This window comes from Salvelinus alpinus, chromosome 1, assembly GCF_045679555.1.
Source record: "Salvelinus alpinus chromosome 1, SLU_Salpinus.1, whole genome shotgun sequence".
NCBI lineage: Eukaryota > Metazoa > Chordata > Actinopteri > Salmoniformes > Salmonidae > Salvelinus > Salvelinus alpinus.
In genome coordinates this window covers 102,435,521-102,452,527 of record NC_092086.1, presented here as the reverse complement: position 1 = coordinate 102,452,527, position 17,007 = coordinate 102,435,521, and the positions used below count along the sequence as shown (strand labels likewise).

The following is a 17,007-nucleotide window of genomic DNA, read 5'->3' as shown; positions in this document are numbered from 1 at the left end:
TGTTTCGTGAGCTGAAATAAAATATCCTAGCATTTTTTTTCACATGCACAAAATGCTGTTCTCTCACTTTGTGCACAAATATGATTACATCCCGGTTAGTGAGCATTTCTCCTTTGCTAAGATAATCCATCCACCAGACAGGTGTGGGAATCACGAAGCTGATTTAAACAGCATGATAATTACACAGGTGCACCTTGTGCTTGGGACAATAAAAGGCAACTCTAAAATGTGTTTTGTCACACAACACCACAGATGTCTCAAGTTTTGAGGGAGCATGCAATTGGCATGCTGACTGCAGGAACGTCCACTAGAACTGAATTGACTGATTTCCTTTATGAACTTTAACTCAGTAAAATCATTAATTGTTGCATTTATACACTGCTCAAAAAAATAAAGGGAACACTAAAATAACACATCCTAGATCTGAATGAATGAAATATTCTTATTAAATACTTTTTTCTTTACATAGTTGAATGTGCTGACAACAAAATCACACAAAAATTATCAATGGAAATCAAATTTATCAGCCCATGGAGGTCTGGATTTGGAGTCACACTCAAAATTAAAGTGGAAAACCACACTACAGGCTGATCCAACTTTGATGTAATGTCCTTAAAACAAGTCAAAATGAGGCTCAGTAGTGTGTGTGGGTTCCACGTGCCTCAACCCCCACCTGTGGACGTCGGGCCCTCATACCACCCTCATGGAGTCTGTTTCTGACCGTTTGAGCAGACACATGCACATTTGTGGCCTGCTGGAGGTCATTTTGCAGGGTTCTGGCAGTGCTCCTCCTTGCACAAAGGCGGAGGTAGCGGTCCTGCTGCTGGGTTGTTGCCCTCCTACGGCCTCCTCCACGTCTCCTGATGTACTGGCCTGTCTCCTGGTAGCGCCTCCATGCTCTGGACACTACGCTGACAGACACAACAAACCTTCTTGCCACAGCTCGCATTGATGTGCCATCCTGGATGAGCTGCACTACCTGAGCCACTTGTGTGGGTTGTAGACTCCGACTAGAGTGAAAGCACCGCCAGCATTCAAAAGTGACCAAAACATCAGCCAGGAAGCATAGGAACTGAGAAGTGGTCTGTGGTCACCACCTGCAGAACCACTCCTTTATTGGGGGTGTCTTGCTAATTGCCTATAATTTCCACCTTTTGTCTATTCCATTTGCACAACAGCATGTGAAATTTATTGTCAATCAGTGTTGCTTTCTAAGTGGACAGTTTGATTTCACAGAAGTGTGATTGACTTGGAGTTACATTGTGTTTAAGTGTTCCCTTTATTTTTTTGAGCATTGTATTTTTGTTCAGTTATAGCCTATGTTTATCAACACTGGGTAAGCACAAACCCGCTGCCCCAGGCTCGCTACCATGTTCACTTTTTAGTGAAGCAACCTCAGCACAAAATGTGGCGCAGTAGCAGAGACATCTGAGTTGCAAGTTTACTCCTGGTGAACTTTGCTTGCTCTGTATAACAGATGAGCAATAGGACCTATACAGTTGACTGAGTTGTGTTCACATGATTCAGCCTCATTGTGTGTGAAATGGCTAGCTAGTTAGTGGTGCACGCTAGTAGCATTTCAATCGGTGACATCACTCGCTCTGAGCCCTTACAGTAAGTGTATATTACAGTAGTTTCCCATGCTCTGCAAGGGCTGCGGCTTTATTGGATCGATGGGTAACGATGCTTCGAGGGTGACTGTAGTCAATATTCCGGTCTCTAGATCAAGCCCAGGTTGGGGCAAGGAGAGAGACGGAAGCAACGCTGTTTACATATGATTATACTAGTCTCCATTAATTTTGTTAAATGGTCCCCCGCCCCCTCAGGACAAGCCTTATTATTCTGGAGATGGTTTGGAGGTCATAGGTTAAGCTCTAATGTAATCCACTCCAGTAGCACTGCTGCTGCACACCGGTCCTTACCTTTAGCCTTGAACTATTACTGGTAGGTTTTGGCATGAGTGGCATTGAGTAATGCAATCTGTAGACTGTGTAGGCCTGCAGCCATATCAGCGTCTTGTTTGGTAATGCTGCTGAGACTTATGCGAATGTCCAGACTGCAAACACTTTGTTTTATATGACCCTCTTGATTGTTCTTTGGCATTTTACCTGATCTGTTGGCTTGTTTAACGATGTCTATCTGAAATGGCACCTTATTTCTTATGTAGTGCCCTACTTTTGATTAGAGCTTATGGGGCTCTGTTCAAAACAAGTAATGCACCATTTAGGGAATAGGGTGGCATTTCGGACTCATAATGACCATTGCCCAGGACAATTGGCACTGTCCCAGGCAGACGATTGTGCTGGCGGTGTTGGCCTCCCAGCACGAGGTCTGTTAGTCCCCTGCTGCAGAGGACCCCATGCTGAGTGGATGATCACTGAGGAGCAGGGGTTATTGGACATGGTCTGGCTGTACTTTCTCCTCTCTGCGCTGGCTAGTGGCTTGCTGACAAGTTTCACTGTGGCGGGCTGGTAACAACCTTAAGCAGGTGTACCTACAGCACAGCGTGTCGTCAAATTAACCAATAGACGGTCATTTAGAATTTAACTCTTCCTGGCTGAACGTGTCTGTATATTAATGGCTTTTTTGTTTTCTGTGCCCTACAAACACCACCCAGGTTCGAAGCCTTTCAATTCAGTGGCAAACAAGATGGAACATATTTGCAGTCCTTGAGGCCTGGAGACATGTACACTAGTTATACATGATGATGGTTTTGAGTTATCCAATCTTTAGTTCCTTTTTCCTTTCTTCCAGGATCAAAGACAGAATGTGAGCCCAGTCAGTTCCAGTGTGGGAACGGTCGCTGCATCCCGTCTGTCTGGCAGTGTGACGGGGATGAGGACTGCTCCGACGGGAGTGACGAGAACACCTGCGGTGAGGGTGACACACACACACACACACACACACACACACACACACACACTCTCTCTCGATTCCGCAAAATTAAGTCAGATTGGTGACAAATCGGCGACATAGCCTACTGTGTTAGAAAACAAACCTTGCTATTTTTTTATTTAACTAGGCAAGTCAGTTAAACCTCTACCACCTCTCTCCCGGATCCGGGATCCTCCTCATCAAGAAAGCTGACTAGCATAGCCTAGCCTAACGGGACAGGGATATCATATAATATAATTTTCATGAAATCACAAGTCCAATACAGCAAATGAAAGATAAACATCTTGTGAATCCAGCCAATATTTCCGATAAAAAAAAAAAAAAGTGTTTTACAGCGAAAACACAATATAGAATTATATTAGCTTACCACAATAGCCAAACACACAAACGCATTTATTCCCCCGCAAAAGGTAGCTTTCGCAAAAACCAGCAAAAGATATAAAATTTATCACTAACCTTGAACAAATTCATCAGATGACAGTCTTATAACATAATGTTATACAATACAATTATGTTTTGTTCGAAAATGTGCATATTTAGAGCTACAAATCCTGATTATACATTGTGAATACGTAGCATCGATTCTCCAGAGATATTTTGGACACTCACCTAATCTGACCAAAGAACTCATCATAAACTTTACATAAAAATACTTGTTTTATGGCAAATGAAAGATACACTGGTTCTTAATGCAACCGCTGTGTTAGATTTAAAAAAATAACTTTACCATAACATACAGCTTGTGTTATTGCGAGACAGCGCTCACCAAAATGGCGGAGAATAGGACTCAACATTTTACACAGAAATACGAAATAACATCAGAAATGTTTTCTTACTTTTGTTGAGCATCCATCAGAATGTTGTACAAGGAGTCCTTGGTCCAGAATAAATCGTTGTTTGGTTTTAGAATGTCCATTTCTTCTGTCGAATTAGCAACCATGCCCATCAACTCTTGGCGCAAAGAACGGAAAATTCCAAAAGTCCCAATAAACGTTGAATAAACTGATAAAACTCGGTTGAAAAAAACTACTTTATGATGTTATTATCACATGTATCAAATAAAATCAGAGCCGGAGATATTCGCCGTGTATACGTAACGCTTTTCAGAAGCCAATGTCGAGCTCCACGGCGCGCCTTGGTAGACCAAGAAAATTCCTGACCTGCCACTCCAAAAGCTCTTGTTCGGCCTCAGATCAAGCTAGACACCCCATTCCACCTTCCACTGCCTGTTGACATCTAGTGGAAGGCGTATGAAGTGCATGCATATCGATAAATATAAGGCAATTGAATAGGCAGGCCCTAAAACAGAGCCTCGTTTTCAGATTTTTCACTTCCTGCATGGAAGTTTGCTGCAAAATGAGTTCTGTTTTACTCACAGACATAATTCAAACAGTTTTAGAAACTTCTGAGTGTTTTCTATCCAATAGTAATAATAATATGCATATTGTATGATCTAGAACAGAGTACGAGGCCGTTTCATTTGGGCACGATTTTTTCCAAAGTGAAAACAGCGCCCCTCTATTGACAAGAATTAAGAACAAATTCTTATTGACAATGATGGCCTACCCGTTTATAAGGGATATAATGAATCACCGATAAGTTTTGGGCCACTATTCAAATGTTTAAAGCTGCTACTTTTTGGGTGACCTGACCAAATTCACATTGACAGATCTATAATTCACATTTCATTCTCATTGAAAGCAAGTCTAAGAAGTGGTAGATCTGTTCTACTATGCTTCCCGTTAAGTTTCATTTTTGCGTCTTTTACTTTTGGTTTTGTACATAAGCTTCAAACAGCTGAAAATACAGTGCATTTGGAAAGTATTCAGACACCTCGACTTATTCCATATTTTGTTACGTTACAGCCTTACTGTAAAATGGATTCAACATCTTTTTGCTCATATTACATGCTACCTTCCGAAAATACCTAATATTTGGTGACAACCGATGCACCTTCTCCTTCGGTGTCGAAGTAAGCATGTACCTGTGTTGAGTCTGTAAAACTATTGGTCACTATATCCGGCTAGAAGGTCGACGTAAAAACGGTTGGTTGTCAATGCCTTCACCCGCTATATACTTATAACTGATTGGTTTGGCTCTGTCCTTTTTATAGTGCTGTCCGGTTAAACATGAGGCCATCGCTGTACTCGTCATAGTCACCACCACACACACAGCTGTTTCCGTTGAAGATGTTTATGATTTTGGTAATCCAAATGACTTCATCTTATTGTTGTGGTTATTTTGATGCACACATAACATTCAGACATTCGTGTTACTGTCGACAATAGCAAGTCCTCAAACATGCGTCTTCTCCCATTGGAACGATGATAACACTCTGACCTGAGTGGGCGGGTGCAGATGTTCATTTCCAAGCGCTCTGGTTGGTTGGGAATGGCAGGGCTATGATTGGTGAGAAATAACTTGGGTAGGCTGAAGAGCCAAACTAAGGGGACTTTAGGGAAACTGAAGGGATGGGGAGATAGAGGAGATGAGCAGGACAGCCTTTTTTTTTTTAAAGCTGCCCCAATATTTCATATGGAAATATTAACATCCACAAAAAGGCCTCTAACCTAAATGGCACAGTTTCTAATGGGGCCCACAGTATTGAAAGGGCCAAATTGTCTGAAAAGCCACAGGCCTTGAGGGGAAGCTTATTCCTAGCGGGCTACACCTACCCGGCTAGGCTTAGGGACCGCCCCGTATGGGAGGTACACAGATACGCGGAGACGGTCCTGGGCTACCCCAAGGAACACCATGCGGGTGGGGTAGGGCCCTCTAACTCAGCTTGTGCAGGGCAGCTGGGCCCCATCCTTAGACGCTGAGTGGAATGCTGGAGGCTGGCCACGGCTGAAGCAGGTGGCTCGCCTACTGCGGCGGAGGAATGTGGCATGCCGGCCACAACTCATTGGCTGATGCTGATGACTCCTTCACCACTGCTGAAAGCGGTGACTATCATGGAGCATGTGGGGAGGATCATCAGGGATCTGGAGGCGGCGGCCGGCTGGTCCCCAGAGACAAGGTCAGGTGGTCTCCCACGTGTGAAGGGTTGAGGGTCGTCCAAGGCAGGAGGTCGGCACCCCCCCCAGAAGTAGAGACAGCAGGCCCCCCGGGTCAGGGAATGGTGGGTTCCCCAGGTCAGGGAGCTGAGGACCTAGCAGAGCAGGGGACTTGAAATCGGAGGACTTCAAGCCAGGTATGGTGGGAGGCTGCAAAACTAGTCGAGCAGGGATTGTATAGTTTAGCGCTAGTATAGGCGACTGGGTACAGGCTGAGGCCTGCGCACTGTCTAACTGCATGCCTAGAGGAGCAGATAACTCTGAGTCTACCGGGATTGGAGACCCAGGGCCTAGAACTAGGGCAGGTGGTTTGGCGTGTATCCCTGAGGGAGCTGACTGCTTGACGACTGATGCTGCAGACCTAATGGGGCAGAGAACCTTTGGCCCTCAGTCCACTGCTCCGCCAGGCTGGATAGAACTGGACACAGCGAAACTAGAACGTCTGAAGGCTCGGAGCCTAGTGCTGATAACTCTGGACCTGACAGGGAGGGCGACTCTGGACCTGACAGGGAGAAACTGGTCCCATTGAGCCTAGCGGGGCAGGAGCCTGATGACCCACCTGGGCTAGGGACTGAGGGCTGACAAATGCTGGAGACAACAGACCTAGTGCAGCTGGAGACCAATGACCTAGTGCTAGGGGCTGAGGACTGAACCTAGCGCAGGTAACTTGTGACTTAGCAGGGCAGGAGGCTCTAAGCCGGTGAGCTAAGGAGCTGTGGACTGACCTATGTCTAGAGACTGAGCCTAGTACCATGAACTTGGGGCCTAGTAAGGCAGAAGGCTCTAAACCTGGTGGGATAGGCAAGTGCCTAACTTGCGTGATCTGAGCAGGGCAGGAGACTGCAGACTGGACAGCTAACTTATGGCCAAGCATGGCAGGGCGCTCTAAGCCTGGCGGCCTAGGACGATGCGTACCCAATAAGGAGGGGGTCTGCGGTCCATGCAGGGCAGGATATACTAGAGCTGTGGACTGAGTGCCTTGACTAGCAGGGTATCCCAACTGGGAGGAGATGATGACTCCGCAACCAGAACAGGCTTCATGGCACCGGCTGGCTGTGGCTCCACGACTGGAGCGGGAGTGTCCTTAACTGTGGCTAATCGAGGAGCTGGCTGAGGAGGGTGCAGACCAACTCTGGAGTTGTCTTCATCTGCTTGGGAGCTAGGCCGCTCTGGGGCGCACAGGTGGGCCTAGAGGGATGTCGGTCTGGAAAGTGGCTGGACCACCTCGGGGTGGTACCTCTGACGCTCTGGCAGATATGACATAGGCTCCAGCTGGGGGGGCATGGAGCAATGAAGATCTGTTGAATAGCTGGAGGCCTGGAGTAGTCTCTCAGGAGAGTAGCCGGGCCGACTCGGGGAGGACCGGCAGTGATGGCGCTCCTGTGACGATGGCTCTAGCCTTGGAGGCCTAGAGCGGTGGTGGTCAGGAGAGTAGTGGCGGTACTAGTGCTCCTGCGGTGTTGACTTAGGCCGGGAGGGCCTAGAGTACGCCCCCTTGATCTCTTGCTGCTCGTGACGCAGGTACTCATATTCTCTCATCAGCTCCCAACTGGTGAGGGTGTGGTCACTCCCTGACCACTGAGGAGGCCTGGAGCAGGGCTGGTAGTCTCTTAGATGAGAGAGGCGTGTAGGGCCTCGCAACTCATCTTCCTCGGGTGCATGACGGCTTCGTGTGGGCTGAGGTGGGTAGTGACAGTAGTCTCATACGTCTTAGGGTTGCAGGATAACTGGTCTGCATCCTGGGGTGTTTAAACAACTCCTTTTCTGGGTACTCCAACATCTCAACTATAGCAGATCAGAATCCGGTGATACGAAGGACCATGTAAAAAAAATATATATATATATTGGTCACTAAATCCGGAGAATTGACAGACTATGGGGAAGAAGAAAAAATGTAAAATGTTGGTCACTATAGAAGGACCATGTAAAAACGGTCGGCTGTGAATGCCCTCACCCGCTATATACTTATAACTGATTGGTTTGGTTCTGCCCTTTTTATAGTGCTGTCCAGTTAGAACATGATGTTGAGGCCCATCACTACTCTTCATAGTCACCACCACACAGACACAGCTGTATCCTTTTGAAGATGTTTATTATTTTAGTAATCCAAATGACTTAATCTTATTGAAAAATATGGGTTTATGAATTCGAAGGACCAATAAAAAGGGATGGATAACTTAGGTGCTGGATTTTAGGCCGCTAGCAACTGCCACAGGGGGTCCGTTCAGAACACGAGGAAGCAGTAGTTCCAGTTCAAGGATTTAATGAAGATCCACACACATACACCACTGTCTGATACTAATTGTGTGGTATGTAGCTTCACGCACAATAATATCAGAAAGAAAAGTAATTTATTTTAAGGAGGGAAAATAAGCAGGAGAGAAACAGATTGATCATAAGAATGGAAACTACAGACTGCCTGAGGTCCTGCCTGGTTGGGTTTTACCCTAAATCCCGGGAAAGAAGGCTGCTTATTGGCTAATAAATTGATGATTGGCGTTAATTTATTCCAATAGGAAAACCAAAAGAAAGTTGGGGAAAGGAGATAGATGAGCTGGCTGTTTTTACTCTTATTGTTGTGGTCATTTCGATACACGCACAACATTCAGACATTCATGTTACTGTCGACAATAGAAAGTCCTCAGAAACATGCGTCTTCTCCCTTCGGATGACGACAACCCTGACCTGAGTGGGCGGGTGCAGTGCCCAGATGTGCATTTCCAAGCACTCTGACTGGTTGGGAATGGCAGGGGTATGATTGGTGAGGGATAATTTAGGTAGGCTGAGCAGCCAAACTAAAGGGGTTTAAGGGAAACTGAAGGGACTATGAGGGGAAGTTGGGTAGAGAGGAGCAGGATGGCCTTTTTTACACTCATTGATCTACAAGTCATTTTGCATGCTGAACACCCCAAGGCAATGTCAGTAGCCTAGTCAAACTGTACACTGTGCCCAGCTTTGCGCGCTGACCAACTGTTCCAGATCTTTCACATCTTTGCGGCACCTTCAGCATGCAAATGCTAAAATTGCTTGCACGATATTAGGCTTTATTAGAGTGACAACCTATGTTATTGTTATCTATGCACTGTTTAATTTTTTTTTACTACTGGAGACAACTCATCTGGCTATACCTGCTGAATGGGGCTAACAATAGATTCATCATCCGCAATCATTTTGTTAGTTTTTCTTTAACAATCAGTGTGTGTATATACAATGGTCATTTGTTGATATACAGGGTGAAGTCTCTTTCATGAGTACAGAAAACAATCTTTTGGTAAACCTGCCAAATGTCAACCATTCGATTTTGGAGCGGGAGTTCTTATTAAAAGCAAGTCTAAGAAACGGTAGATCTGTTCTATGTGCGCTATTTCTATGCTTCCCCTAAATTTCATTTTTGCGTCTTTTACTTTCGGTTTTGTACACCAGCTGAAAGTACAATAATTTTGCTTATGGAAAATATATTTCAGAGACTTAGCTGGTACAATGATTCGTTTCACAATGACTGCTTGTTTTCTCCGAAATTAGGCAAACTATTTGAATTTTAGCAGCCAGGAAATGGCGCGATTTCTTCATAGTGAACCTTTTAAGTGTGTGATTGTAATTTCAGAACCAAAGTGAGTGGACAAAAAAAATATGGGCTACATTGCCTCCCTAATCTGACAGTGGTAGCGCAGAACAATTTGGTGATAGATGCTTAGTTTCCCTTATGGTACAGCTCAAGTGCCTACATACATACTCCATAGCCATACATCATTCACACACACACACACACACGTCAGTTCCGACAGATCCAGCTCATGAGCTCCATCTGCAGTAGATTTTTAAATATGTATGCGTTTATGCAACAAATATAGATTCGTTCTCTAATCAAACCGAATCGTTTCAAACTAAAACGTATTGTTTGTTACTGTATCATATCGGTGCTCATGTTTAGATGCGTATTGAAGGGGAAAGATGCACATCCCTACTTATCTGGGCCCCGTTGGTGTTGTGACTAAATCCAGCAGGGCTAACATGACCTGGTGCGAGTGGCAGCGGTTACTGAGCTGAAAATGGCAGTGACAGAGACGTGCAAACGAGCCCCCATCTGAGCAAACAGTGTTTCTCCTTGAATCTCTGTGATATCTGGGTCATGGTGGATGAGACGGGGGAAAGGGATGTGTGGTGCGGTCTCTCAATTAAAGCTGTGCTTACATAAGTCTATGTAAGGCTATATCGAATTTGTTTTAGTGCGATGTGCCAAATGCATATCGCAAGAAGCTAGGTTTTTATTTTTTGTTCGTTTTCATGCGCATTCTGTCTTTTGGATCTCGTCTCCTTCGCGCCATCTGTGCTATGTGCATGCTCCTGCCCACTCGCACACAGACACCAAGCCCCTCCCCCTGCCACTCACAACAAAAACGAAAGATAACGTCTTCCTCTGACAAGAAGCAGTTTAAAACTCGCTATTTGAGGTTTGGTCCAACAGAATCGATCATATGGAAACTCTTAGACATTATTTTACTGTAATAGGCGAGGATTTAACCTTTAACGATACCCGTATAATGTATCAACTCTCAATGTAGAACAAGGCAGACCTTTATTAAAACGAGAGTATCCACGAACATGTGGAAAATTAATGTTCCGTTTCTGTCACAATTGTCATTGCGGTACCGCTAGCATCATTTTAGGCACAGATTGTTATGTGCTAGCTGTCTAGTCTGTTTTTATATAAAAATAGTGCAATGACCATAAAAATACTTATTTATATAAGGAATTGGCAACTCGTTTTCATTCTGAGAAATAAGCATCTTATCCCGGTAGGCCACTTCAATAGCTAAATTATGTTTAAACAGTTGGACAGGAGGGTTCATTCAAAACTTTTAAACTGTTCTACCTTGTTAGCAAGCAAATAGATACAAGTTGTCTAGTCTTGAAATATAACAATTGGCTACTCTCTAGCTCGTGGGTTTGAAAGGTTGAGACCTGTGTCCATGTTCTGTGATTCCTGCTACATGAAGTTGGCCACTACAAGTGGATGTGCATGGTTTTGGTTAAAAACAAGAATGAGGTAGACAGACTTGAAAGCCAGATCAGGGATGATTGCAAAAAAGCAGGTTAAACTATTTAGATAAAATAATTACATTTATTAGTGGGTTTTATGGTTGTGGAAGCCTAGGTATAATTTACAAGCCCTGAATGTATTAGATTATCTGTTTTGAAATGCAGTGTATTGACTTTTTTTTTTTTATTGTGCAAAAAAAAATCGTAATTAGATACACACGTTATCTTGAATCGTTCATAAATTAGAAAAAAAACATTACCTTTTTTTTTTTTTTTAAGGCCATATCGTCCAGCCTTACCTTTTGGGTTTCTAAATGGATTACTTGCCCATTTTTTTTGTTTTCCTATGTCTCTCTCTCTCTGCCCATGGCTCCCTCGACCTACTGTATACATTAACCCAACAACCACACAGAGCCCTTCCCTGGTAACATTAATGCTGATGGGACTGCCACATATTGCCATTCTAGCCACAGGGAGGAATAGCCTATGAGGAGGCACTTGAACACAGTGGACATGAAGCTAGTTTTAGGGCTTCCGAGTGGCGCAGCGGTTTATGGCACTGCAGTCCCTGGTTCGAATCCAGGCTGTGATTGGGAGTCCCATAGGGCCAAATTTACTTCGATATGATGGTTATTATATCAATATCTGTGCAAAAAGGTGTTTCCATTGCTATTTCTCGCATAATTAATTTTACAGACCCAAAATGATCCCACCATGTCGAACAAACTAAATCTGTCGGCATTTATAAAATTGGAACGCAACTTCCTGTTTCCATCACAGCTGTTGTAATTTTATTTTTATACGGTATGACTTTACAAAACTGTGGATGGAAAAGTGGTTACAGACTAGGATTTAAAGGGCACATTGTGAATCATTATATTGGATTAGTCTGGGTCGGTATGACTTGGCTCTTATGTGGTATTTTGGTTGGCAGGCAGCCAACGGGAGCAGATTTTTGGCCTCACACTGAAAGACAGTGGCTTCACTTACTGTTAGCTTCCCATTTTGATTCCTAAGCTAGCATACTGTATCATTCTAACACACTCTATTCCTCTATGCCTTTGCAGTTCGGAAGACCTGTGCAGAGGTGGACTTTGTCTGTCGTAATGGCCAATGCGTCCCCAAGAGATGGCACTGCGACGGAGAGCCAGACTGTGAGGATGGGTCTGACGAGCGTGTGGAAGTGTGCCGTAAGTCATGTGGATCCAGCTCCAAATAGGAATATGTTGTTCATTCATTTTCAGTAGTTTGTTAGATTAAGAATTGAAGACTGTCTTATACTGTATACAACTCATTGCCCTCACTTTTCATGAGTCAAGTTACATTTCTTCAACTTTATTTAGCCTCTGTCTATGGATGTGGGGGGGGGGGGGGGGGAGCAAGAGAATTTATCACCGCTCACCATACCTAAATACTGTGGAATTGAGGAACTCTTAATTCTTCAGAATTTTCTTTCGTTTTCATAAACCAGTTGGCTTTGAGCAATCCCCTCCCAAAGGTGCCTTAGGTTAGATGAGAATATTTTCCAAAGCAGCATGTCGGTTCGTTCATCTGCCATCATACATTAGACTGTCTGAGTACTGTGTCTGATGTTAAACTACTCTGAGCCCTGTGTCTGATGTTCAATGGTGTAAAGTACTTAAGTAAAAATACTTTAAAGTCCAACTTAAGTAGTTTCTTTGGGTATCTGTACTTTACTATTAATATATTTGACTACTTTTACTTCACTACACTCCTTAAGAAAATATTATACTTTTTACTCCATATGTTTTCTTGACACCCAAAAATACTTGTTACATTTTGAGTGCTTAGCAGGACAGGAAAATAGTCAAATTCACACACTTATCAACCAAATATTCCTGGTCATCCCTACTGCTTCTGATCTGGTGGACTCACTAAACACACATGCCGCTTTTGTAAATTATGTTGGAGTGTGCCCCTGGCTTTCTGTAAATAAATAAAAAAGAAAATGGTGCCATCTTATTTGCTTAATATAAGGAATTTGAAATGATTTATACTTAAGTATATTTTAAACCAAATACTTTTACTGAAGTAAAATTTTACTGGGTCAAACTTTTACTTGAGTAATTTTCCAAGGTATCTTTACTTTTACTCAAGTATGACAGTTGGGTACTCTTTCCACCACTGGTGATGTTACATTAGGCTCTCTCTGTAGGAGTTAGCTTCTTTGATATAGCTCATGCTTCACAAACTGACCTTTCTCTGACTGATAAAGCCCAGCATGCTTTCATGTGCATTACTCAGAAATTGAACTTCATTGATCTGGTATCTAGTGTTCTTACCAGATCACTCAAGGCAGACCTCCCTGCTACACATGCACCCACTGTTTCAATCGCATGAGTAACAGATCACTTCCTGATAGATATTCTTGTAGAAGGGAATGAGGGATGGATATCTCTGAAATTCCTCTAGGTTTGATCTCTAAACAACATGCATTGTATGGTGGATCAATAGCCACTATTGATAGACACTTGTAAATGTTCAGAATGGGCTCAAAGACGATCTCTGAATTAAAATAACCAAGTTGTTGTGGAGGCTATAATCTCATCTCTACGATACAGACCCAGTAACGACTGAGGGAGTGTAAAACCATACAGTGTGTACACACGTTGAACACATGGCTCAATTGACTTGGGTACCCACCAAATTGCTTTTTGAATGTATCAAATTAGTTTAACCGCATAAGTTGGCCTGGGTGCCCTGCTCAATAAATCGCTCAGTGCTCCATTAGCCAGCCTAGCCCACCACCACCCTGCAGTCCTGTGTGTTAAGCATTTCCCATCTCAATCAAAGCATTAAAGGCCTATAAATTCAATCCCTCCATCCATGTGCTTTGCAGACACCAGGACCTGCCGTGTGAATGAGTTTAGCTGTGGGGCCGGGTCCACCCAATGCATCCCCGTCTTCTGGAAGTGTGATGGAGAGAAGGACTGCGATAACGGAGAGGATGAAATGGACTGTGGTGAGTTGATTTTACTGATGGCAGTATGATGGGAGGTGTCCCTCACAAACCACTAGGTGTGACAACTTATTTACTGCTTTGGAATGAATCTAAACAGGAACAGTTAATTTAGGAGTACACATTGGATGTTGATTTCTACATTAGCATCACAGTACTGGGTACTCTGTTCCCTCCCACAGGTAACATCACGTGCGCCTCGCTGGAGTTCACCTGTGCGAGCGGCCGCTGCATTTCCCGTAACTTCGTCTGTGACGGAGAGGATGACTGTGGTGACGGGAGTGATGAGCAGGAATGTGCTCCGTCCTCCTGTGGTCCCAGCGAGTTCCAGTGTGGCAATGCCACCTGTATCCCTGGCAACTGGGTCTGTGACGATGACGTGGACTGCCAGGACCAATCAGATGAGTCCCCTCAGCGATGTGGTCGCCAACCCACGCCGCCGGCCAAATGTTCATCCAGCGAGACACAGTGTAGGTCTGGGGAGTGCATCCACCGCAAGTGGCGATGTGACGGGGACCCAGACTGCAAGGATGGCAGCGACGAAGCCAACTGTTGTAAGTGTTGAGAGGCTTAATCAGACCACCTGCACGTTCCAGCAGGCCAGCGGAGTTTTGGGTTGCTTTTTTGCTCTGAGATTGAGCTGCTTTCATATAGTCATAAACGGAGCCTTCCATTAAAATAAATATGTTTTGCAATAAAAGGCTCTTCATAAAATGCATATTTGTCTCTATATTCAGTGTTCATAGCAGCTATCATGAGTGTATCTGTTGATCATGGTGCAGGTCAGTTGTTCCCAACCAGGGGTACATGTCGAGACCATAGGATTACTGGTAAAATCCACATGAGTGGGTACTTCAGGGGTATTCAGAGTAGCGCAAAATTCTGTTGGTGGTACAGTAACCAAAAAAGGTTGGGAACCACTGGTGTAGGCATTATGAGGGTGTAAATAAGGTCATGGTTGTTAGTGTATTCTGTGTAAGTGTTAATGGTTTAACAACTCTGTGTCCTCTTCAGCTGTTCGTTCCTGCAGACCGGACCAGTTCAAGTGTGAGGACGGCAACTGTATCCACAGCAGCAGACAGTGCAACGGTTTGCATGATTGTGCAGATGGCACCGATGAAGTCAACTGCAAAAACTGTGAGTGCGTTCAACCAGAAGTAATGCCATTCCAAAATAATCTACTTGAAAAACTTTAACTGTTTCTGTTGCTACAGAACATTTTCTGAACAAGGTTATGTTTGCTTCAGTGTTACTCATCCCATAAATACTGTTATTCCTGTATGAGTTGGGTCAAAAGATGCTCAATAAATACTATATTTAGATATTTCAGGACCTTCAGGTTATCGAAGTATTGACTTCAAACGTGTACTGCGAGAGTGCGCTGACCAACTGGCAAGTGTCTTCATTGACATTTTCAACCTCTCCCTGTCTGAGTCTGTAATACCAACATGTTTTAAGCAGACCACCATAGTGCCCAAGAACACTAAGGTAACCTGCGTAAATGACTACAGACAGGTAGCACTCAAGTCCGTAGCCATGAAGTGCTTTGAAAGGCTGGTCATGGCTCACATCAGCACCATTATCCCAGAAACTCACGACCCACTCCAATTTGCATACCGACCCAACAGATTCACAGATGATGCAGTCTCTATTGCACTCCACACTGCCCTATCCCACCTGGACAAAAGGAACACTTATGTGAGTATGCTATTCATTGACTACAGCTCAATGTTCAACACCATAGTGCCCTCAAAGCTCATCAATAAGCTAAGGATCCTGGGACTAAACACCTCCCTCTGCATCTGGATCCTGGACTTCCTGACGGGCTGCCCCAGGTGGTAAGGGTAGGTAACAACACATCCGCCATGCTGATCCTCAACACATGGGCCCCTCAGGGGTGCGTGCTCAGTCCCCTCCTGTATTCCCTGTTCACTCATGACTGCATGGCCAGGCACGACTCCAACACCATCATTAAGTTTGCCGATGAAACAACAGTGGTAGGCCTGATCGCCGACAACGACGAGACAGCCTATAGGGAGGAGGTCAGAGACCTGGCTGTGTGGTGCAAGGACAACAACCGCTCCCTCAACGTGATCAAGACAAAGGAGATGATTATGGACTACAGGAAAAAGAGGACCACGCACTGTCATCGACGGGGCTGTAGTGGCGCAGGTTGAGAGCTTCAAGTTCCCTGGTGTCCACATCACCAACAAACTAACATGGTGTGCTTGGACCAAGACAGCCGTGAAGAGGGCACGACAAAACCTATTCACCCTCAGGAGACTGAAAAGATTTGGCATGGGTCCTCAGATCCTCAAACGGTTCTACAGCTGCACCATCGAGCGCATCCTGACTGGTTGCATCACTGCCTGGTATGGCAACTGCTCGGCCTCCGACCGCAAGTCACTACAGAGGGTATTGCGAACGGCCCAGTCCATCACTGGGGCCAAGCTCCCTGCCATCCAGGATCTCCATACCAGGCGGTGTCAGAGGAAGGACCTAAAACATGTAAACAACCCCAGCCACCCTAGTCATAGACTGTTCTCTGCTACCGCACGGCAAGCGGTACCGGAGCGCCAAGTCTAGGTCCAAGAGGCTTCTAAACAGCTTCTACCCCCAAGCGATAAGACTCCTGAACATCTAATCAAAGGGCCACCCAGACTATTTGCATTGCCCCCCCCCCCCCCCGCCTCTTACACCGCTGCTACTCTGTTTATCATCTATGCATAGTCAATTTAACTCTACATGTACATCAGTTAACCGGTGCCCTCGCACATTGACTCTGTACCGGCACCCCCCCCTGTATATAGTCTCGCTGTTATTTTACTGCTGCTCTTTAGTTACTTTTATTTCTTATTCATATATATATATATTTTTATACTGCATTGTTGGTTAGGGGCTTGTAAGTAAGCATTTCACTGTAAGGTCTACTACACCTGTTGAATTTGGCGCATGTGACTAATAACATTTTGATTTGCAACACGCAAATGAATTGCTTTGGCTGCACCTACCATTTAGCACGCCTCTGTTCCTATG

General features: G+C 44.6%; 1 protein-coding gene across 3 annotated transcripts in view; it reads left to right on the top strand.

The window, feature by feature from the left end:
* The window catches only part of LOC139537103 (very low-density lipoprotein receptor-like), a 31,412-nt gene that overhangs the window by 3,632 nt on the left and 10,773 nt on the right, over positions 1–17,007 (top strand). For all 3 annotated transcript variants that reach the window (XM_071338008.1, XM_071338027.1, XM_071338015.1), the window contains exons 2-6: positions 2,755–2,874; positions 12,059–12,181; positions 13,852–13,974; positions 14,154–14,525; positions 14,986–15,108. In XM_071338008.1, the coding sequence (XP_071194109.1) occupies positions 2,755–2,874; positions 12,059–12,181; positions 13,852–13,974; positions 14,154–14,525; positions 14,986–15,108 (861 nt within the window). The remainder of the gene's footprint in view (positions 1–2,754; positions 2,875–12,058; positions 12,182–13,851; positions 13,975–14,153; positions 14,526–14,985; positions 15,109–17,007) is intronic.